Source organism: Aethalodelphis obliquidens, unplaced genomic scaffold (assembly GCF_003676395.1).
Source record: "Aethalodelphis obliquidens isolate GAN/ISIS:26980383/991018 unplaced genomic scaffold, ASM367639v1 scaffold16, whole genome shotgun sequence".
Classification (NCBI taxonomy): Eukaryota; Metazoa; Chordata; class Mammalia; order Artiodactyla; family Delphinidae; genus Aethalodelphis; species Aethalodelphis obliquidens.
In genome coordinates, this window is record NW_020837960.1 from 18,520,449 (window position 1) to 18,544,861 (window position 24,413).

Below are 24,413 nucleotides of genomic sequence, written 5' to 3' on the forward strand. Positions count from 1 at the left end.
ATCTTCCCGGACTGGGGCACGAACCCGTGTCCTCTGCATCGGCAGGCGGACTCTCAACCACTGCGCCACCAGGGAAGCCCCTGTCTTCTGTATACTTTTTTATTTATTTATTTTTGGCTGCATCGGGTCTTAGTTGTGGCATGCAAGATCTTTTGTTGTGGCGTGGACTCTTCATTGCAGTGCACGGGCTTCTCTCTAGTTGTGGTGCGTGGGCTCCAGAACACGTGGCCTCTGTAGTTGTGGCATGCGGGCTCTCTAGTTGTGGCACTCGGGCTCAGTAGTTGCGGCGTGCGGACTTAGTTGCCCTGTGGCATGTGGGATCTTAGTTCCCCTACCAGGGATTAAACCGGCGTCCCCTGCATTGCAAGATGGATTCTTAACCACTGGACCACCAGGGAGGTCCCTGGGAAAACAGTGTTAAAAGAGAGGCACAGCCAGTGCAAAGAACCTGAGGCAGGAGTGTTTATAATATTAGTACAATTAAAATCTTGACATATTTCTCTTTTATAAAAACAAGAAGTGATTATTCCTTTATTTTAAAATATTTATTAACTTTCATACGTGGTATAATGGGAAAAATGTTGGACCTGTGGGAGATACTGTTTTAAGACAACAAAAACTCCATTACTTTCAACTTAAAATCTATAGGGAAGGATAAAATAATCTGATCAGCGATAGCTCTAATTTAATGCAGATTCTGATCAATATCATAAAAGAGTTTATAGTGTCTCTTGAACTTCAGCAAAGGAAAGATCTATTCTGCCTGGGTGATCGTACAAATGCAGACTATTCAACCTTGCCCAGAAAGTTAGGTTTGAAAAGTGTTGGAGATTGGGGAAAGGGAACAGTTTCTTGGGAAAGGAGAGACTCCAGCAGAGGCTAGGTAGTAAGAGATGTTTAGTCCACTGTCAAGGACAAATGTCATTTAGTTGGAAGTGCCCTGGCAGGGGCATGGGTTCAAGAAGGATGGTAAGAATCTGATGACTAAATGTGTAGGAGAAATTGAGTGGAGAGAAAGGGTAATTGGTGAAGATTACTCCCAGGCCAAACTCGTTTTGGTCCCGTTGACATCATTGCTCCTGTCTACAGCCAGCCTGGGTCCTGACTGGTCAGTGCCCATGACATACTGCTTGGTCCTGCTTCAAGGTGTCAGACTTGGGAAACAGGGATAATGAAGGAGGTATTAGTGGTACTTGGTGCTTATCTTTCTTTCATGTCTGCTGTATATTGTATTGTCATCCAGATTCTCTGAAGAGTGGAGTGATTTCAGAATTTGCCCTGTAATATTTTCCTTTGCTCATAGAAATTCAGTGAGACAGTCACCTGGTTTCAGTCCCCTTTTGAAGAGCCTCTTTGAGGTTTGTGTGAGTTAAAAGATCAGTAGATAAAAAATTCAAGAGCTAGACCCAAGTTTCAAACCTGGGTTGTGCAATCAAGTACACCTGTGACCTTGAATAAGTCCCTTAGTATCTCTGGACTTCAGTTTAATCTAAAGAATGAGTCATTGTGCTAGGACCCCTTACAAACTCTAAAATTTCAAGAAATCCAAAACTTAACAACCGAAGATCCAAACTTCTTTCACCAGCTGCTTTCATAAGTAGGAACAGTAGTTTCCAGCCTTGGCTATCGCACTAAACCTCATGACATCACCTATAAGCAGTTTTCAATTTCAGCAGGCAACTTTTATGTTCAGAACAGTTTTGTCAAAAGTTTTGAGCCTTTTTTTGTTTAAAAAGTAAGTCTGAACAACTAGCCTTTATGTAAACTGATCTCCCATGTAATTTGCTGTTAATATTATGGCAGAATTTTTATTGTGTGTGGATGTTTTTACGGTATTCAGTCTCTTTCACTATCTGTGCAATGTAATGGGGACGCAGAATACTTCAGCGACTTTGTGGGATACATCAGTGTTCTGGCTTCATATTCTGGCCTTGAGCAGGATATTCCTTATTCACTGAATGACTTCCAAGAGCATTTGTCTTTAAGATTCTGAAATTTGCCAGAGGCAGCCATGGAAGTGCTCACATCTAAACTTGTGTATCTTTTGCCTCTTACCCTCTCTCTCCCTTCGATCCTCTTGGGAGAGATATTATTGAAAAACCAACTGCATCTGGTTACCTGCATTCGGTGCTGGAGGACTAGGGGTAGGAAAGCACAAAAACATGTTGCTGTTGATGTTAAGAAAGGTGAGGACAGGTAAACAATTAAGCACCCAGGCAAGCCTAGAGAGAGAGTAGGTAGACCTGTGTTTATGTGAGGAAAAACCTTGAAATTGTGTTTTGTGTCTAAACCTGTATCTGAAGGAGAATTTATCAAAAGAATTTGTAAACCTGAATTTGTTTCTTTGTAGGTGATATTTTGAATCTAGACAGGCCAACAGCTGCTGTTGCTACACAAACCCCAATTATCTTTTCTCTTGCTTCAGACGCTTCCAAGTAATGTAACATGTTAGTCTTCTTAGAAATATGACTAAGGGTTTCTTACAAAGTTTAGACCTGAGGCTGGGGGTTTGCAGCTAAAGCATTCCTTCTCCCCACTTCTTAAAATGCATGCAGTTAGAAAAGTTTAGGGCCATTAGGCATTTCATGGAAGGGGGAAAAGGCTCCTACCCTCCCAGTTCCTGGGTGGAGACAATGTTCCATCGTTTGGTAGCCAGCGAAGCCTCTTTTCATAATTTAAAAACAAACAAGAATAACTCAACTCTCCAGGCAAATTGGCAGAATCTGAGTGAAGGTTAATCAAAACCAAAAGTCAGGTCAGTCACTTACCCAGTTGTTCTCAAACTGTGATCCGTGAGGTCAAAGCTGTTTTCATAATAATACTAAGATGCTATTTGCCTTTCTTTTTTTCCATTTTCTCCAGAAGCAGAGACGAAGAGCCAACTATCTTCTATTAATGAGATTTGCAAAAATGGAAAACAATGCCACTCTTTCCACTTAATTTTTGGTTCTGCACAATATAGATATTTTCATAAAGTATGTTATTTATATTACCATGTAATAAATTTAGTATTGTTATTTTAATGAATTAATAGTCTACAATTTTCTCTGTTTTAATTTCAAATATGATGAATATCAATAGATCCGACCCAGGGGTTCTCAATAATTTTTAAGAGTAAAGGAAACTAGAGACCTGAAAGTTTGAGAACTGCTGATTAAACAAAAAGACAACTAAGAGGTGCAAATTGCAGGCCACTGATTGGTAGAGTGAGGAGACAGCCATAAGTAAGAACATGAGAATCTTCGAGGTTCTTTCTTAGCATCATCCTTCTGGGATTTGAATTTTTGGTTCTTGTGCAGAAAGGAGAAATAAAGCACATATCAAAAGCAAATCCAAAGAGAGAGCAAGACATATTGGTAGAAAAAGGCCAAATGAGAACCCCATGGATGAGATGCAGACTCCTTCGCTCCTCCTTCCGCGGAGTAGTGACCTCCTACAGTGGATGCTTAGCCCAGAGGCTGGCTAGGGGCTTCATATGGGCTGGCTAGGGTCCTAGTGAGAAAAGATAATTAGGCTGGTCAGATTCCTGACTTGAATTTGAACCTGGAGGTACTAAGAGAGCAAGCCAGTGGGTGAAGGTAAAGCTGAAAGGTCACGTAGAGAGGGGCCAGAGGGGCAGTGATGGCCACATGCAAGCTCCAATTATGAGGGAACAGAAGCTGAGTTGTTGGATGGGACTGGTCGGTTGAGAAAAGATAGCAGAAAAAAACAGAGATAACAGGAGAGAGGCCCTGAGCCTGCAAGAGAGAGACAGAAGTGGCAGCATGGTTTCAGTGGCCACCGCTTCCCATCTCTTTACAGTAAATCCTCTCTTCTTTACTGGCTTGAGTTCCCAGCAACCAAAAGAGCCTGAGTGAAACATACAGAGTGACACAAGTGTGCAGATTATAAGGACTAGCACAGTTTGTATGATTAAGACTTGAATTTGATTCTGAACCACCTGGTAGCCAAGGCAACAAGGAGACACCGTTCATCATGAAACTGGATAATAAAAAAGAAGGCAGTTATAAGGGTAGTTAAGAATTTTCTAATACTGAATTTATAGTCAATCACCTTCTTATGTGTGGCGGTTCCTTAAAAGATTAAAAATAGAATTACCATATGATCCAGCAGTCCCGCTTATGAATATATATACCCAAAATAATTCCGAGCAGGATCTGGAAGAGAGATTTATACACCCATGTTCATGGCAGCATTATTCACAATAGCCAAGAGGTGAAAGCAACCCTAATGTCTCTCACTTTTTTTTTTTTTTTAAATTGGGGTATAGTTGCTTTACAGTGTTGTGTAATGTCTCTGGACAGATGAATAGATTTTTTTTTAATGTGGTAAATACATATAATAGAATATTATTCAGTCTTAAAAAGGAAGGAAATTCTGACACATGCTACAACATTGATGAAATAAGCTTTCTGAAAGGGCATTTTGCTTTATGAAATCAGCCAGTTACAAAAAGACAAATATTGGGGCTTCCCTGGTGGCACAGTGGTTGGGAGTCCGCCTGCCGATGCAGGGGACATGGGTTCATGCCCTGGTCCGGGAGGATCCCGCATGCCGCAGAGCAGCTGGGCCCGTGAGCCATGGCCGCTGAGCCTGTGCGTCCGGAGCCTGTGCTCTGCAACGGGAGAGGCCACAACAGTGAGAGGCCCGCGTACCACAAAAAAAAAAAGGACAAATATTGTATGATGGTCTTCATGTGGAGTATCTAAAGTAGTCAAAATCATAAAAAAAAAAAAAAAAAAATAGAAAGATGGTTACCAAGGGCTGGGGGAGGGCTGGAAATTAGTGTTTAATGGGTATAGAGTTTCAGTTTCATAAAAAGTTCCTAGAGATACATTGTGCAACAGTGTGAATATACTTTACACCCCTGTACACTTAAAAATGGTTAAGATGGTAAATTCAATATTACGTATTTTTACCACAATAAAAAATGTCAGTCACCCTCATGTAAATTAATAATTGAGGTACTAAGTAATATATTTGACAATGTCCTGAACATTTTTAAAGCAGAAGCAGAAATGGATTTTACATGGAAATGTAAAATGAGAATTTTACCAATATGGAGCTTCCCAGCAAGATTCTGGCTTTAGATCAATTTCTACTTTATGAAGGCAGATGCAGGAAGAAGACACCTCTGTTCCCAACCAGAAATGTAGTACCTATGTGTTCAAGAAACTTTTTATATATTTCCTCTCCTCAGTAATGGCTTTGCCTAGGCACACATAGAGGAGTACCTCAGAGCTGTGTACTTTGTGACACTTTTGCTGGGTAGTTAAGCTGATGACATTCCTCCCTTCATTTTTCATCACGTTTGGGCTGAGTTAAGAGTTCCTGTTTATTTTTCGTATGACCTTGCTGGTTGGTTTGACTTTTTTTTTCCCCCTGTGGAAGAGGAAAACCTATACAGAGACTCTGATTCAGTTTTCCTTATAATAATTAGATTTATCAAGCATTAAATCAATTTATATGTTCTGATATGCAACAAACACAACAAAGACTCGATAGCAAATTATCTGATTTTAGACATTTCTACTCCCTCAAGTAGTGCTATATTTTAAGAAATAAGAGCTCATTGGCAAACTTTCAACTAAAGCAAGAAACTTTATATTTATATATATTTTTAATGTGGAAGATACCATGGTTCTATTATTAGAATTCTTCAGGATCTATTTCACTGAAGCTTGATAAGTGAGCAGGTGGGCCGTGCTTAGAGCTGTGTAGCATTCCCTTACTGTAAACTCAGACAGAGTCAGGATAACCATGGGAACAGCAGAGGAGGCAAGCTCCTTGCTTGCTAATTTAATTAATATCGATTGTTCAAAAGTTCTTATATTTTGCAGTGGTTGAACATCACTTTGTAAGAAAAGAAAGAGAGAGAGGGAAGGAGGAAGAAAGAAAGAAAACTGGTCAGGAAATATACTTGGTCTAGGGTGAGGGCTGCTGCCTTGACATTCACACAAAATTAGGGTGTCTTTGAAGCGGTGCGGATACTTTAATTTCTTCCAGCACCTGGGCCATACTGTGCTCCTGTCATGCCTGCCTGGTCCCTGGATGGAACCAGAAGCTGCAGCATGGCACTCTGGATCCTAGTCTGCGGTTCCATTACTTCCTGCATTTCCCAGAAGAATCCAGGACATCCCTGGAACTTGTGTAGGAGTCTAAGGATGACCAGAAAAAAAGCCCAAACATACCTTTCATTTGAGTGAAAACATAAAGTACTGCCTGTTGACCTCTTAGACTGACAAAAAGCTGAGGAACAACTTGACTCAGGTGAAGGTGACCTCTGTTACCAAACAAGAGCCCTGGTATCTACTTGACAGATGAGTTTTTATAAACCCATAGGAAATAATCATCGTTCTTGTGAAACATGCCTTGAGAGGGTCGAGAACGGCATTGTGTGTACACAAGCACAGGCCTTGTTGACATTCTTTAATGACAGGGCATATTGGCAACTTTTCCTTTCAGTACGATGTTGCCCAAATAAAGGAATACTACCATCTGATTGACTCATTCTGCAGGACCTGGTTTTCATAGGAATTCAAAGAGACGAGGAGTAGTAGAAAAGTGTTGAAAAATGTATGAAGAAGCTTAATAGCATTACTCCATTTTTATTTTCTGCTGCACCCCCAGTCCAAAGCTCTATCAATAACAGCCCTTAACATTGGGACATAACCAGTCTTGCCAGTTTTTTTCTCTTTTCTTATCTTTCCTTAATTTGATCTGAAACTTGCCTTCTTCCTTTCCTTCTAAATCCTGGGAATGAAATGGTGCTTCATTCTGCCTCGGCAGTCACAGTTGTGTTAAATGTCCCATGTAACCTTGTACCCTCTCCTGTATTGATCATGTCACTGTTGCTGCCACAAATGAAGATTTTTAGTGGGTCAGTAGTGTCTCCCAGGAACTGTGATATCACTATTTTTCAATTTTAGTCCGAAAACAGCAATCATAAATCTTTTTTTTTTTTTACTCAGTTTACCGAGGAATGAAAAAACAATCCCACTCACAGAAATTAACAAAAATCTAAATATGATCTCAAAAAGAAATATGTGAAACTTTGCTGAAGAAAATTATAAAGTGAAGAAGACTTTTAAATGTCAGTTCTTCCTGAATTTAGAGATTTAGTGCAATTCCAATCAAAATTCTTAATGTGATCTTTCTTTTTGTCACAAAAAAGGTTATTATAATGATCATCTAGCTGCATTTTTTTAAGAAGAGAAATTAGGACACACATAGCTTCTGTGTTAACACATATATTTTTGTTAACACATATTTTGTACCTGCAGTAACTAAGTCATTTTTATTTTGACGCAAGAATAGAATAGCAGATCGATAGAGCAGAGTTAGATAACTACCGAAGAGACCCATTATATGTAAGAACATAAAATATGGTAAAGAAGACATTAGAAATTAGTTGTGGATGGGAAAAGTTTTTAAATAAATAGTGCTGAAGCAGTTGGTTTTCTCTTAAGAAAAAGATCAATTTTCGATTTTAATCTTCACTTCATGGCCTATACCAAAATAAATTCCAGGAGCTTAAAGCACCTTTAAATGTACAAAGTAAAGCTTTAAAAAAGAAAAACAAAAAGCTAGAAGTAAACAGACTGGGCGTTTATAAACAGTCTCTATCAGGAAGAACATGTAAGCTTAAAACAGTGGAAATCACAAAGGAAAGTATCATATTTGATTACATAAAATTCAAAATTTCTCACTCTGAAAAAGCTGCTTGAACGCAATTTAAATGAAAACAACAAATAGTTGCTTAAAATATGATAGAGAAAGGATACTATGCTCAATCTGTGATAAGCATATACAAATAGATAAAAACACTAAAATCCTGTAGATAGCAGAAAAAGTCACAAAAGAGGAAATATTAAGGGCTAGTAAACATTTTAAAGTGTTAAAGTTTTTTAATTCTATTTTTAGCTAAGGAATAGCAATTTTAGAATTACAAATTGGCTAGAATTGAATAAAATAGGCTCTCGTACACTGATAGAGGGGACATAAATTGACACAAACTATTTAGAAAAAGTATTGGTGATATGCAATGAGAGCTTTAGAACCATTTGTACCTTTATATCAATAATTCCGTTTCTAGAAAACCATCCAAAGAAAACCATCATAAAAACAGACAAAGATTATTTATAAAGATAATCTCAATTTTTTATAGTAATAAGAACTGGTGTTTTAGAAACGTTATGGTCAGGGACTAATTAGTTAAAATCTTATATAGCCTTCCAGTGGAATATTATGTAGCCATTAAACTTATGTTTTCAAAGAATATTTAATAACATGGGAAATGCTTCAGTAGTACTACTATTCCAGTTGTGTTCTTATGTATACCAGAGCAAAGATTGAAGAGCAAAATAATCAAAATATTAACAGTATTTATCACTATTTGGTAGAGATATAGACAATTTAAATTCCCTTCTTGATACTGTTCCATAGTTTTTGTTTATAGTAAGCATATTACTTTTATAATCAGAAATTAAATATTAAAAATAAAGCACAATTCTCTAGTGCAGTTATTTCTGAATTTGAAATTCAAATAGACAAAAAATAAGGAAAAATATACACTATTTGAAAATTATCATCAAGTTTCATTGGACGGATATACAAATAGGTCTAGAACTTTGGATAAAATACATTTTTTTCTCATCTACAGAACACTTATAAAATCGTTAATCTTGACCACAAAGAAAAATCTTAACTAAATTAACTAACTTAACTTTTACTTAACTAAAAAGTAAAAATATTATATGTTTACTGAATATAAGCTAATAAAACTAGAAATTAACAAAAAATAGGCATAAATGTAACTGCTTATAATTAAGATTTTTTTCTAAGTAACTCCTAATTTAAAGAGGAAATGAATATATAAGTGATATATTTCTGTAATTCATAAAACAATATAGAAATTGTCTTAAAAGCAAGCAACTTTGTATCAAAACCTATGGAATACAGTCAAATCTATATTTAGACAATTTTACCTTAAAATATTACTACTTTAAAATAAAGATGTATACATGTGAACCAGGCATTCAGTTTAATTTATGAACAAGTGATAAAAATAAATCGAAAGAAGGTTGGAAGAGAGAATTATAAAAATAAATACTGAAATTAGAGATAGGGAAGACAAAAAGACAGCAAATAAAACCAAAAGCTGGGTTTTAGGAAGTACTGATAAAATAGATAAATTCCTAGCATGTGTCATTAAGAAAAACTATAAAAATAAAAAGCAGATGCTATTAAGCATAAGAAAACAGATACAACCACATTATATTTGTAACCACCTAATTCTGCTATAACACAACATATGTTTTTTAAAATCACTGTGCAGAATCACACAGTTAAAACCATAGGACATATGGGGAAAATAGGGACGCAATACTCAAAAACTTTGTCCAAACAACAAAAACCAACCAACTTTGCTGGTGATACGTAAAAAATAAAGATAGGACACTCGTTAAAATGCTAGCACAGTTTTTACACGTGTATTAAATGGTTGGGGAATCCATAAACATTACGATATATACAGAACTTTACCTGGAAAAAACCCTGAAATTTGCTTGTGGAAGTGGACCTCAGAAAGGTTGCAGCTCCTGGGACTCCCCTGGCGGTCCAGTGGTTAAGACTCCGCGCTTCCATTGCAGGGGGCGTGGGTTCCATCCCTGGTTGGGGAACTAAGATCCTGCATGCCGTGCGGTGTGGCCAGGGATTGAACCCAGGCCCCCTGCATTGGGAGCATGGAGTCTTAGCCACTGGACCACCAGGGAAGTCCTGAAAATGTATGATTTTATAACAAAAATAAATTAATAAATTTGACTCAAGGAGAGGTAGAAAGCTTCTATAGACCAATAACTGAAATTAGAAAAATTGTTTAAAAGTTGCTATTTTAAAAAGGATGTACTATTTAAAAAGGCATTCATGATTTTATAGCTGAATTCTCTCTAATTCTTCAATCAGAATTGTTCATTATATTCCAGAAGATTTTTTTTTTAAGGTAAGATGCTTAATTCATTTTCCAAAGGTAACATTTATTTATTTAACGTAACTCACAAAGAGTACTTACTGTGTGCCAGGCACTGTTTTAAATGCTTCATAAGGATTAACTAATCCTCACTGCAGTCTTATGAAGCTATTACAGAGAAGAAAACCAAATCACGGAAATCTTGAGTAACTTGTCCAAGGTCATGTAACTAGTACGTGTTTTAGCTGGGATTTAAATTTTTTTATTTTTTATTTTTATTTTTGGCTGTGTTGGGTCTTTTTTGCGGTGCGCAGGCTTTCTCTAGTTGCAGTGAGCTGGGGCTACTCTTCATTGCGGTGCGCGGGCTTCTCATTGCAGTGGCTTCTCTTGTTGTGGAGCACGGGCTCTAGGCGCGCGGGCTTCAGTAGTTGTGGCACGTGGGCTCAGTAGTTGTGGCACGCGGGCTCAGTAGTTATGGCTCACGGGCTCTAGAGCGCAGGCTCAGTAGCTGTGGCGCGTGGGCTTAGTTGCTTCACAGCATGTGGGATCTTCCCGCACAGGGCTGAAACCCGTGTCCCCTACATTGGCAGGCGGATTCTTAACCACTGAGCCACCAGGGAAGCCCTTAGCTGGGATTTAAACCAGACAGTTTGGCTCCAGCGCCCGAGCTCTGAACTCTTACCTACTACTATGCTTTGTTATCTTTAAACCAAAACTCAAAGAAGATATCCTCAGTGGCTTTCTGAGTTGTATGAAGTACAGCTCTGGCAAGGCCTAAACTCTGACTTCCCCTAGTGGCTGCTAACAAGGATAGGCAGAAGGAGGGGAGAAATAAGTTCTGTGGAGTTGTGATCAAATTTCAAAACAAGGGAGGAGAGAGCTGGCAGATAAATTCCCTCTTCATCCCCCTCTCCAATGGATTCTTCCAAATTCTGGTGTTTATCCTGTCCAGAGACCTATTATATGCTGGAGAACTAGCTGGGTTCTTCATGAAACACGGCTGAGCTTAGTGATACACCATTCATCTTTTTTTGCTTCACTTTGCTTCCCCCTCACTCAGACCACTGATATCACATCTCCAAACAAAGAAATAGCACTTAAGTTTCACCTCTAACTCTACTTTTTAGGAAACCAGGCTGCAGTAGAATTTGAAGACAAAATTCATAAAACAAGAAATGAATATGGCAAATAAACATATAAAAAGTGCTCTGACTCATAAGCAGTTAGGGTAATATGTACTAAACCATAGTGAGTTATAACTGTTTTGTACATTAATTTGACAAAAAATTGAAAAGATGAGTAATATCTAATGCTGATGAGATATGGGGAAATATGCTGTCGTATGAGGGCCGGATGGTGGGAAAATGAAATACTGCATACATCTAGAAAGTGGTCTGGCAGAGTTTATTAAAATATTAAGTGTACACAATCTTTGAGGCCAGCAATCTTTTCAACATATACATTAGTTCATATGTTTATGCATTCAAAGACATTTCTTGCCGTATTTTTGCAATAGTAAAAAATAGGAGACAAGCAGAATAAAGTCAATTTAATGGGGGATACTTGAATAAAATATGGCATATCCATATTTTGGAGTGTGTTTTGTCCTGGAAAGATAGTTCTGATATATTATAAATGAAAAGAGCAAGTTGTAGAATAATATCTATAGTGTGATCCTATTTTGTACAGCAAAACAAACCAAAAAAACTATATATGTTTGCATAAGGGTTTTCTTTAGAAAAAAAAAAAGATGTGGAAGGATACCACAGACCTTTAACAAACACTGATTCCTTCAAAGGATTGAGACAGAGGGTGGAGATAATTACTAACCTCTTCCTTATATATACTGTATTGTTTGATCTATTACTGTGAGCATTAAAAACAGGTGTGATGAGAACCCAGCAGCTTTCCCTAAAATCAGGTTCCAGGCAAGGCTAGTGATTCCTTTTCAACATTGATTCCTTCTCATGATTCCTTTTCAACATTGTACTAGAAGTTCTAGCTAATGCATAAAACAAAAAAATGGAAATAAAAGGTATACTGATTGGGAAGGAAGAAATAAGACTATCTTGTTTGCAGAGATCATGATCATTTATGTAGAAAATCTAAAAGAATTGATTAAAAAAAAACTCGTGGAACTTATAAGCAGTTATATTGAGGTTTCAGGATTCAAGGTTAATATACAAAAATCAGTCATTTCTTGTATATCGGCAATGAACAAGTAGAAAGTGAAATTAAAAACACAACACCATTTACATTAGCACCCCAAAAGATGAATTAGTTTATTGTAAATCTAACAAAATATGTACAAGATCTATATGAGGAAAACTATGAAACTCTGGTGAACAAAATCGAAGAACTAAACAAATAGATATTCCATGTTCATAGATAGGAACACTCAATACTGTCAGGATTTCAATTCTTCCCAATTTGATCTATAGATTCATTGCAATCCCACCATACAACCCACCAATCCTTGGTATTTACCCAAAGGAGTTGAAAAATTATGTTCACACAAAAGCACTCACACAGATGTTTATAGCAGCTTTATCTACAATTGTCAAAACTTGGAAGCAACCAAGATGTCCTTTAGTAGATGAATGGATTAGTAAACTGTGGTACATCCTGTCAATGGAATATTATTCAGTGCTAAAAAGAAATGAGCAATCAAGCCATGCAAAGACATGGAGGAAACTTAAATGCATATTAGTAAATAAACGAAGACCATCTGAAAAGGCTGCCTAGTGTATGATTCCAACTCTATGGCAATCTGGAAAAGGCAAAACTTTGGAGATGGTGAATAGATCAGTAGTGCCAGGGCTTAAGCGGGAGAGAAAGATGAATAGGCAGAGCACAGAGGATCTTTAGGGCAGTGAAAATACTCTGTATTATACTCTAATTGTGGATATATGTCATTTTACATTTGTCAAAATCCACAGAATTTATAACACCAAGAGTGAAGCCTAGTGTAAACTGTGGGTTTCGGGTGATAATGATGTGTCAGTGTAGGTCATCAATTATAACAAATGTACCACTCTGCCGTGGGATGTTGATAAAGAGGGAGACTGCATGTGTGAGGACAGAGGCTTTATGAAAAAATCTCTGTACTTTCCTCTCAATCTTGCTGTGAATCTAAAAATGCTCTTAAAAAATAAAAATTAGGATGATAGATATGTAGACAGCTGAATATAAAGAAGGGAGGGTAGAGAGATGGATAAAATAATTTAAAATGTGTATATCTTTGATTGGTCAATCCCAACAAGATAATCTAAGCTTCAGCCAAACTTTTACATTATATTGTTTGTAAGTTTAGTAGATAAAATCTTTTGTAAAGTCAATTTGGTAATATCTATCAAATTTAAATGGTCATATCCTCTGGTCCAGCAATTCTACTTCTGGAACTTTATTTTATTGAAATATTGCTAGAAATATAAAGAGATACAGTACATTTTATGTGATTATTTTTATATACAACTCATTTTTAATTAAGATAATTGACATATAACATTATATTAGTTTCAAGTATACAACATAATGATTCAATATTTGTATATATGGCAAAATGATCACCACAAGCCTGTTTAACATTCATCACCACACACAGTTACACATTTTTTTTCTTGTGATGAGAACTTTTAAGATCTACTCTCTTAGCAACTTTCAAATATGCAATGCAGTATTTTTAATTATAGTCGCCATATTGTACATATCTCAGGATTTATTTTGTAACTGGAAGTTTGTACCTTTTGATCACCTTCACCCCTTTTGATCATCCCACCCTGCCCTGCCCCTGGCAACCACCAGTCTGTCCTCTGTATCCATGAGTTCAGTTTTCTTTGGGGTGTTTTGTTTTGCTTTGTTAACGATTCCACATGTAAGCAAGATCATATGGTATTTATCTTTCTCTGTCTGCCGTATGTCACTTAGCATAATGCCCTCAAGGTCCATCCATGTTGTCACCGATGGCAAGACGTTTTTTTTATGGCTGAATAATATTCCATTGTAGTTATATATCACATTTTCTCTATCCATTTATCCATCCATGGACACTTAGGTTGCTTCCATGTCTTGGCTATTTGTAAATAATGCTGCAATGAACATGGGAGTATATATATGTTTTCAGGTCAGTATTTTTGTTTTCTTTGGTTAAATACCCTGAGGAATAGCTGGATCATATGGTAGTTCTGTTTTTAACTTTTTGAGGACCCTCCATACTGTTTTCCATCGTGGCTGCACCCGTTTACACTCCTACCAACAATACAGAAGGGTTCCCTTTTCTCCACATGCTTGCCAACACTTGTTGTCTTTTATCTTTTTGATAATGGCCATTCTAACAGGTGTGAGGTGATATCTCATTATGGTTTTGAATTACATTTCCCACATGATTAGTGATGTTGAGCACTTTTTCATCTACTTGTTGGCCATCTGTATGTCTTCTTTGGAAAAATTTCTGTTCAGATCCTCTGCCCAGTTTTAAATCATATTATTTGTGGGTTTTTTATTGATTTGTTTGAGTTCTTTATATATGTTGGATATAACCTATTATCAGATATATGATTTGCAAATATCTTCTCTCATTCAGTAGGTCACTTTTTTGTTTTGTTGATGGTTTCCTTTGCTGTGCAGATTTTCAGTTTGATGTAGTTCCACTTGTTTCATTTTGTTCGTGTTGCCTTTGCTTTTGGTATCATATCCAAAAAATCATCACCAAGACCAATGTCAAGAAACTTACCACCTATGTTTTCTTCAAGGCGTCTTATGGTCAGGTCTCATGTTCAAGTCTTCAATCCATTTTAAGTTAATTTTTGTATATGGTATAAGATAGTGGTCCAGTTTCATTGTTTTGCATGTGACTGTACAGTTTTCCCAACAGTTTATTGAAGAGACTCTCCTTTCCCCATTGTGTATTCTTGGTTTCTTTGTCATAAATTGATTGACCATGTGATATTTTTTTTCTAACATCTTTATTGCAGTATAATTGCTTTACATTGTTGTGTTAGTTTCTGCTGTATAACAAAGTGAATCAGCTATATGCATACGTATATCCCCATATCCCCTCCCTCTTGCATCTCCCTCCCACCCTCCTTATCCCATCCCTCTAGGTGGTCGCAAAGCACCAAGCTGATCTCCCTGTGCTATGTAGCTGCTTCCCACTAGCTATCTATTTTACATTTGGTAGTGTATATATGTCACTGCTACTCTCTCACTTCCTCCCAGTTTACCCTTCCCCCTCCCCATGTCCTCAAGTCCATTCTCTACATCTGTGTCTTTATTCTTGTCCCCTAGGTTCATCAGAACCTTTTTTTTTTTTAGATTCCATATATATGTGTTAGCATACAGTATTTGTTTTTCTCTTTCTGACTTACTTCATTCTGTATGACAGACTCTAGGTCCATCCACCTCACCACAAATAATTCAATTCCGTTTCTTTTTATGGCTGAATAATATTCCATTGTATATATGTACCACATCTTCTTTATCCATTCATCTGTCAGTGGACACTTAGGTTGCTTCCATGTCCTGGCTATTGTAAATAGTGCTGCAATGAGCATTGTGGTACATGACTCTTTTTGAATTATGGTTTTCTCAGGGTATATGCCCAGTAGCGGGATTGCTAAGTCATATGGTAGTTCTATTTTTAGTTTTTAAAGGAACCTCCATACTGTTCTCCATAGTGGCTGTATCAATTTACATTCCCACCGACAGTGCAAGAGGATTCCCTTTTCTCCACACCTTCTCCAGCATTTATTGTTTGTAGATTTTTTGATGATGGCCATTCTTACCAGTGTAAGGTGATACCTCATTGTAGTTTTGATTTGCATTTCTCTAATGATTAGTGATGTTGAGCATATTTTCATGTGTTCGTTGGCAATCTGTGTATCTTCTTTGGAGAAGTGTCTATTTAGGTCTTCTGCCCATTTTTGGATTGGGTTGTTTGTTTGATATTGAGCTGCATGAGCTGCTTGTATATTTTGGAGATTAATCCTTTGTCAGTTGCTTTGTTTGCAAATATTTTCTCCCATTCTGAGGGTTGTCTTCTCATCTTTTTTATGGTTTCCTTTGCTGTGCAAAAGCTTTTAAGTTCCATTAGGTCCCATTTGTTTATTTTTATTTTTATTTCCATTTCTCTAGGAGGTGGGTCAAAAAGGATCTTGCTGTGATTTATGTAATAGAGTGTTCTGCCTATGTTTTCCTCTAAGAGTTTTATAGTGTCTGGCCTTACATTTAGGTCTTTAATCCATTTTGAGTTTATTTTTGTGTATGATGTTACATGTTACATTCTTTTACAAGTAGCTCTCCGGTTTTCCCAGCACCACTTATTGAAGAGGCTGTCTTTTCTCCATTGTATACTCTTGCCTCCTTTATCAAAGATAAGGTGACCATATGTGTGTGGGTTTATCTCTGGGCTTTCTATTCTGTTCTGTTGATCTATATTTCTGTTTTTGTGCCAGTACCATACTGTCTTGATTACTGTAGCTTTGTAGTATAGTCCGAAGTCAGGGAGCCTGATTCCTCCAGCTCCATTTTTCTTTCTCAAGATAGTTTTGGCTATTTGGGGTCTTTTGTGTTTCCATACAAATTGTACAAGTTTTTGTTCTAGTTGTGTGAAAAATGCCATTGGCAGTTTGATAGGGATTGCATTGAATCTGTAGATTGCTTTGGGTCTTACAGTCATTTTCACAATGTTGATTCTTCCAATCCAAGAACATGGTATATCTCTCCATCTGTTTGTATCATCTTTAATTTCTTTCATCAGTGTTGTATAGTTTTCTGCATACAGGTTTTTGTCTCCTTAGGTGGGTTTATACCTAGGTATTTTATTCTTTTTGTTGCAGTGGTAAATGGGAGTGTTTCTTTAATTTCTCTTTCAGACTTTTCATCATTAGTGTGTAGGAATGCAAGAGATTTCTGTGCATTAATTTTGTATCCTGCTACTCTACCAAATTCATTGATTAGCTCTAGTAGCTTTCTGGTAGCATCTTTAGGATTCTGTATGAATAGTATCATGTCATCTGCAAACAGTGACAACTTCACTTCTTCTTTTCCAATTTGGATTCCTTTTATTTCTTTTTCTTTTCTGATTGCTGTGGCTAAAACTTCCAAAACTGTGTTGAATAATAGCGGTGAGAGTAGGCAACTTTGTCTTGTTCCTGATCTTAGAGGAAATGGTTTCAGTTTTTCACCATTGAGAACGATGTTGGCTGTGGGTTCATGTGATATATTTTTAATAAGGAAAACTGGAAGCAGTGTAAACATTTGTTAATATAAGGACATTAATAACATCCTATGCCGGGCTTTCCTGGTGGCGCAGTGGTTGAGAGTCCGCCTGCTGATGCAGGGGACGCGGGTTCGTGCCCCGGTCCCGGAACATCCCACATGCCACGGAGCGCCTAGGCCCGTGAGCCATGGCCACTGAGCCTGTGCGTCCGGAGCCTGTGCTCTGCAACGGGAGAGGCCACAACAGTGAGAGGCCCGCATACCAGAAAAAAACAAAAAACAAAAAACATCCTATGCAGTCATTAAAAAGATTGAAGTTGATGAGCATGTACTCATGTGGAATGATGTGCGTGATTTGTTACCAGAAAAAAGTGTTGTTAAATGATATTAATATTTTGTTTTATTATTCCAATTATACTTTCCATAATAATTATCTCTGAGAAATGGTATCATAAGAGACTGTTTAGTATTTATCAGTCTTACAATTCCTAGAATAGCATATTGTTTCTTTGATCAAAAAAGTAATAATGAAAAAGAATGCTGGCAATTTCCCATGCTTTCTCCATGATTGTGTATCTATTTTCATAGGAAAAACAAATGAACAAAAAATTAAGTTTACCTATGCAGTGAACTGGTAATTGTATTGTGTATGTGTATGTTAATCCTAAGCACAGATCTACAAGTTGTTTATTTTATACCCTGCCTGTTTCCAAAAGGAATGAATGTACCTTTTCCCCAAGCTAAAGAACCAGTTCAGTATATTCAAAATAGCATATGCACTAGATGAACTCAGAAACACTTGCTCAAATAACAATCGTCTTTAAGAAATTTGTTTTGTGTTTTTGTTAGGAAATTTGGGGCACTCTAAAGTATGGGGCCCCGGGTTGAGCTACTCTTGCCGGGGATTAAGGGTGGTAGTGAACCGTTGCTCAGACACGTGCGTGGCTTCTTACCCACACTGTAAGCTCCTTATGGGAAAACAACTTGACTTCTTTAAAAATTAGTCTTCTCTCTTCAGTTGTGAGTCTAGCTCTTCAGAAACGAGAAATGAATATAGTGCTGCTCCTTGTAGGAATAATGATACGAAGTTTTAAAAGTGACAAGTTGAATAATGTTATTACTGAGACAATCATGGTGAAGAAAATCCATTTGTAGATAAGCTTCTTAAGGAGGGCTGGGATGGAAAAGCAGACACCCAGGGGAGCTTTGTTACCGTGTTCATTCTCTCGCGTCACCTTGTGCTTTATTTAACTTTGTGGCATCTGTCACAAAAACAGTATAATTATTTACTTCTGAAAAATCACACAAACTATATGAACTCAGTAAATACCCAGATTGCAAGTCACGAGTCTGTGTGTCTGTCCTCCCACCACCTTTCTTGAAGTCATCAAGGAGAAATTCTGGAAGCCTCCAAATGTTTTGAAAAGACTCGTTCTGTTTTTAAGTTCAGATAAAGCCATCAATTTATTACACTTCACAGCTCTCCTTATATTTGACAGCCTACTGTTTAAGACTATATGGGCATTTTGCATTTGAAAGAAGGTAAGGGACTCAAAACCTGGCTGGGGCTTATAAACACTTGGTTGGCTTCTACATATAGGTCATTGTACGTGCTTAGGTGAAGCATGCAAACATACTCACACACAAAATCACCTCCTGTGTGTCCTCACTAAGAGGACACACAATGTGTTATATAGAAACTGATATTTTTGAGTGCATTTGATATCCAAACTAACCTCGTCAGATTGGGAGATACCTTTTACATGTCCATTTTTTCACTATTTGTTGACTACCTACTGTACCAGAGCACTGTGCCGGGTGCCGTAGGGATATAGGGATGAGTAAGATGCAGCCTTGAGAAGCTTGTTGTACCGGGAAATAAGCTACTGTTATTAGAAACAGAATCTTTAAAATAACTCATTTATTTCCCTAGTAGAGGGTTGCCATCCGTTTGCTCACTGGCCAGAACCTTGCAAAATTTCAGTTGTGGCACCACAGAGAGAAAAGTAATTCGAATTTGAATTGGATTTACCTTCAGTTTTGACTAGGATCAAGACTTTGAACTTGATCCAGTTTTCTTCTCATGTATACTTGAAAAAAAAAAAAATCAACTTCAGAGTTATAAGGTAAAAACTATGATAATCGCATTGGATTGTAATTATGATTGTTACTTTTAAAGAGGTACAGAAAATGCTGAGTTGATTGGCAAAATATCACGTTAGATATAATTCTGTGATGATGTTTGCTTCGTACAATCCGGTTTTACCAAAACATATTTATCCACTTAAAGAATTTCTTTTGGCTTAATATTTTGCTTCTCTTTTGCAGGAGTTTCTTCTATCAGAAGATTATAACAAGATGACTCCTGTGAAAAACTATCAAGGTAGGAACGAGAGCAGTGTTTTCATTGTCTTAGACTGAAATGTTTCTCAGTGGCTTCCACTGCCACAAGAGAGGACTTAACTTCACAGCAATCAGCGGGAACAAAACAGCAACCCTTTGTGGTGAATATTATCCCCATTTTTGAATTAAGAAGCAGAGGCCCAAAGAGATTGGGCGTGTGGTCTTGTAACTGGTAAAGTGTGAAGCCAGACCGGGTCTGTGTGACTCCAGAGCGTACAGCCTTTGTCCTTTGTCTGCCCGCTCCGCCCCGCTGCCTGGAAACCCCGCGGCAGACTTGGAGAGCGGGGCCCAGGGTTGGCTTTCCGTGGAGCTCATTTCATTTTTGGGTAAATATTTTAAGAGGCTGAAAGTGTTCATATTGTCTAAGGGAAGGAATTCAGGTTTTATTGTGTCTTCAACATTGGCAGTGTACTGTAAGCCCTTTATATAGTATAGATCAGGAGCAATTTTCACTGACGAGTTTTTTCATCCAGGCCAATGTCAGGGGTCAGAACATTAGAGGTAGACGTCATTTCACTTAGACGTCATTTCTTCCAAATCTCGTGACCTCATTCATGATCATCCAGCCTCTCCTCTGATACCCTCCAAAGACATAGCAGCCCCTCCTGATTTTGGAAAATTCTAAGCATTGAGCTCTTTATTTCTAGATTTTGAGCCAAAATTCATTTCCCTATGGATTTATTCCTTAATTTTTTTTCACATATCACTTATCCAGTATTGATTGAGTACCTATTGTGTTCCAATAACTGAGAATTATAATAGTGAACAAGACATGCATAGTATCTATGCATCCCCCGTGAAAATAGATGCAAACACATCTACACAAAATTTCAGCAGATCAAATTCAGCAATATATAAAAAGGTAAGTACGTCACAACCAAGTGAGGTTTATTCCCAAAAGAAATGAAAGCAGGGACAGATATTTTTATACCCTTATGTACAGCAGCATTATTCACAATAGCCAAAAAGTGGAAACAACCTAATAAATGTTCATGTATGAATGAATGGATAAACAAAATGTAGTGTATCAATACAGTGAATTTTTATTTGGCCATAAAAAGGGAATGAAATACTGATACCTGCTACAATGTGGATGAATCTTGAAAACATGCTAAGTGAAAGAAACTAGACACAAAAAACCATACATTGTATGATTACAGTTATATGAAATGTCAAGAACAGGAGAATCCGTAGAGACAGAAAGTAAATTAGTGGTTACCCAGGGATGGGGAAGGGGGAGTAGAGGGTATGGGTTTCTTTTTGAGGTGATGGAACTGTTCTGGAAGTAGTACATTTTCTATGATGATTGCACAACATGGTGAATATACTAAAGATCAGTGAATTATACACTCTTAACATGGTTTAAATGGTGAATTTTATATTATGTGAACTTTATCTCAATTAACATTTTTTAAAAGGTCAGTGATACCAAAACCAGACAAAGACATTACAAGAAAGGAAAACTACAACCCAATATCTCTCATGAGCTTAGATGTAAAAATCTTCAAAAAAATACTAGCAAATCCAACAATGTATGAAAAGAATTATACACGATGACCAAGTGGGGTTTATTCCAGATATGCAAAGCTGGTTCAACTTTTGAAAATCAGTGTAACCCATCACATCAAAAGACTAAAGAAGAAAAATCATCATATTAATTGATGCAGAAGAAACATTTGATAAAATCTGACACCCATTCATGATAAAAACTCTCAGCAAATTACAAATAGAGGGGAACTTCCTCAACTTGAGAGAGAAACGTCTATAAAAAACTATAGCTGGTCTTCCCTGGTGGCGCAGTGGTTGAGAGTCCGCCTGCCGATGCAGGGGACGCGGGTTCGTGCCCCGGTCCAGGAGGATCCCACATGCCGTGGAGTGGCTGGGCCCGTGAGCCATGGCCGCAGGGCCTGTGCTCCGCAACGGGAGAGGCGACAGCAGTGAGAGGCCCACGTACCACAAAACAAAAAAAACAAAAACAAACAAACGAAAAACTATAGCTAACATCATACAGTTGACCCTTGAATAATGCAGTGGTAAAGGGTACCAACCCTCCCCACAGTGGATAATCCATGTATAATTTATATCGGGCCTCTGTATCCGCAGTTCCTCCGTATCGCGGTTCCTCTGTGTCACGGTTCCTCCACATCCGCGGATTCAACCAACCTTGGATCATGTAGTACTGTAGTATTTACTGTTGAAAAACATCTGCGTATAAGTGGACCCACGCGGTTCAAATGTGCATTGTTCAAGAGTCAACTGTACTTAATTGTGAGAAACTGGATGCTTCCTCCGTAAGATCAAGGTCCTGGCTCCTATTTAAGAAGTACAGCCAGGCTTCAAGCCCAGGTTCCTGAAGCTTAACAATACGTATGTATCTTCAAAGGGTTTCTTTTCGAATAAGAGAATTCTGTCACCTTAGAAAGATTATGTGCTTTGAGTTTTAGGGTTTGTTTTTTGTTTGTTTTTGTTTGTCTTTTCAGTAGTCATAGGCAGCCTGACAGAGAAAGAGAACCAACTTTGGCAGAGAGACTAGGGTTTTAATTCTAGCCTCATCACTCATTGATTGTGTAGCTTTGAGCAAGTCACATAACATTTTTGAGCCTCCGTCTCCTCCTCTGGCAGCTCAGAGGGCGGTAAACCCCCTTATCTTCTGGGCTACTGTCAACCCCTTGGACTTACAAAGTAACAGAAAGATCAAAGGCCCCTTCATGAGAAAAGGGAGCGAAGCGCTGGGGACCACTTTCTGCCTGCAATAGACGTGGGTACAGTTGAAAGTGAACCATTAGAGAGTTCGCTTTTATTCCACCATTGGTGGAACTTAAATTGGGCCTTTGATGACACAGACATGACAAGATCTTCAGAAGCTTCTCCAGGAAGCCCCATCTTTTAGTTTAAGACAACATTTTGATCTTGATGGTGGCCGATTCTCTGAAAGGCAGATACTGGGTAGAGATGTTAACAGTATTATTGTTTCTATACCCCTTCTCAATCCCTTTAGATTCTCCAAGCGCCAAATATCGGATTTTAAAACATCAGGCATCTGGTGAAATGTCTGTCCCGGAGGTATTCACTATGGTTCGGACTGTATTGTTTGTTAGCCAGTCTAGAAGCACCATCTTGGCAAGGCTGGGCTGTGTCTGTAAAAGGAGGAAAACACCCAGCTTTGCAGAGTCATTACAAAGACTAAGTGAGACAATATCTTTAAGTACCTGGCACTTGTTAGACACTCAGAAATTGGCAGTGATGCTGTTATTGCTGATAGAGCTGCATTGATCCATCCACGTCCAGTCCTATTTTCATGATCCAAATGGGAAGCTGATGGCTTCTCTGTCACCTCGTCACACACAGGATGAGTCTCCTCTCACCCACCAGGCTGCCAGTTCCTGGGCACAGAGCCCAGTGGGTCCAAGTTCTGGGATATCAATCTTTGTTTATTCCAGTCAGCTCTGTTCAGTGGCCGTGGACCCCCTATACCTCTCCCCCTGGAATTGTGTAAGAGGAAGAAAGCGAATATTTTACTGATTTTATTTGGTAATTGAGAAGCCATGAGATTGGCCAAACTACTCAACTCGATCGTGCCTCGGTTTGCCCACGTGTAAAATAGGGAGCTGGAGTAGATGACATGAATAGTTCTTCTAACTCTGAAATTGTGTGATGCAGTACTTCCGTGATGGTGTTGTCCTTGTATATAAGCAGCCCTGGGAAGTTTGCTCTCATTATGTATGCTTTGACGTAAGGGATATCTCATTCTTTTCTATATGGCACTTGGGAATAATTTTGCCCTCCTCTCCAAGCTCCAAGCATTTAATTTCTCACAGAAAATTCATCTAGAACTTTGTTGTGGGTTTAAAAGCAAACCTTCATCAAAAGGAGAACAGTAATGCTCTTTGCTTTTTTTCAAGCTTAAATAAACAGACACCAGTGAGTTTATTAGCAGAACGTTGTTCCTAATGTGTTTTGTAGTCACACTGATCTGCCTTTCTCTAGTCCAGCAGTTCTAACATGTCTGAGAGAGGTGGTCCAGGCCCTTTGGGTGTTAGGAAAATTTTCTTTCTTTTTATAAAAATTAATTAATTAATTATTTTTTGGCCACGCCACGTGGCATGTGGGATCTTAATTCCCCAACCAGGGATCAAACCCACATCCCCTGCATTGGAAGCATGGAATCTTAACCACCGGACCGCCAGGGAAGTGATTGGGGAAAATTTTCTTATGGAAACGTGGATGTGGTCTTCTCCAGGGGCATGCCTGTCCCCCTGATGAGAACCACTGTTCTAGCCCTTGTTTGTAACGATTATCTACTGTTCAGCTTACTCTGGGGTGGGGAGGAGGGAATGATGCATCTCTGTGGACCATGCTTTACCAGCCTCTTGTAGGATGCTTTATGGGTTGTTTTCTTGTCTCTTGGCTTTTAGCGCATCAGAGCAGAGTGACGATGATCCTGTTTGTCCTGGAGCTGGAGTGGGTGCTGAGCACGGGACAGGACAAGCAATTTGCCTGGCACTGCTCTGAGAGTGGGCAACGCCTGGGAGGTTATCGCACCAGTGCTGTGGCCTCAGGCCTGCAGTATCCTTTGCTGGACAAAATCCCTTGGTGGGAACTTAGCTGTTGACTTCTTTCTTTCATGAACATTTTGGGTATGTGCAACTTGAAAGTTTCTTGTTTTATTTGCTAGTTGCCCTACTGATTAAGATGCTTATAAACTGGGCTTCCCTGGTGGCGCAGTGGTTGGGAGTTCGCCTGCCGATGCAGGGGACACGGGTTCGTGCCCCGGTGCGGGAGGATCCCACATGCCGCGGAACGGCTGGGCCCGTGAGCCATGGCC

At 38.3% G+C, this 24,413-nt stretch overlaps 1 protein-coding gene across 3 annotated transcripts in view; it reads left to right on the forward strand.

Moving 5' to 3' along the window:
* The window catches only part of WDFY2 (WD repeat and FYVE domain containing 2), a 183,287-nt gene that overhangs the window by 105,008 nt on the left and 53,866 nt on the right, over positions 1-24,413 (forward strand). For all 3 annotated transcript variants that reach the window (XM_027116392.1, XM_027116393.1, XM_027116394.1), the window contains exons 4-5: positions 19,514-19,568; positions 24,004-24,154. In XM_027116392.1, the coding sequence (XP_026972193.1) occupies positions 19,514-19,568; positions 24,004-24,154 (206 nt within the window). The remainder of the gene's footprint in view (positions 1-19,513; positions 19,569-24,003; positions 24,155-24,413) is intronic.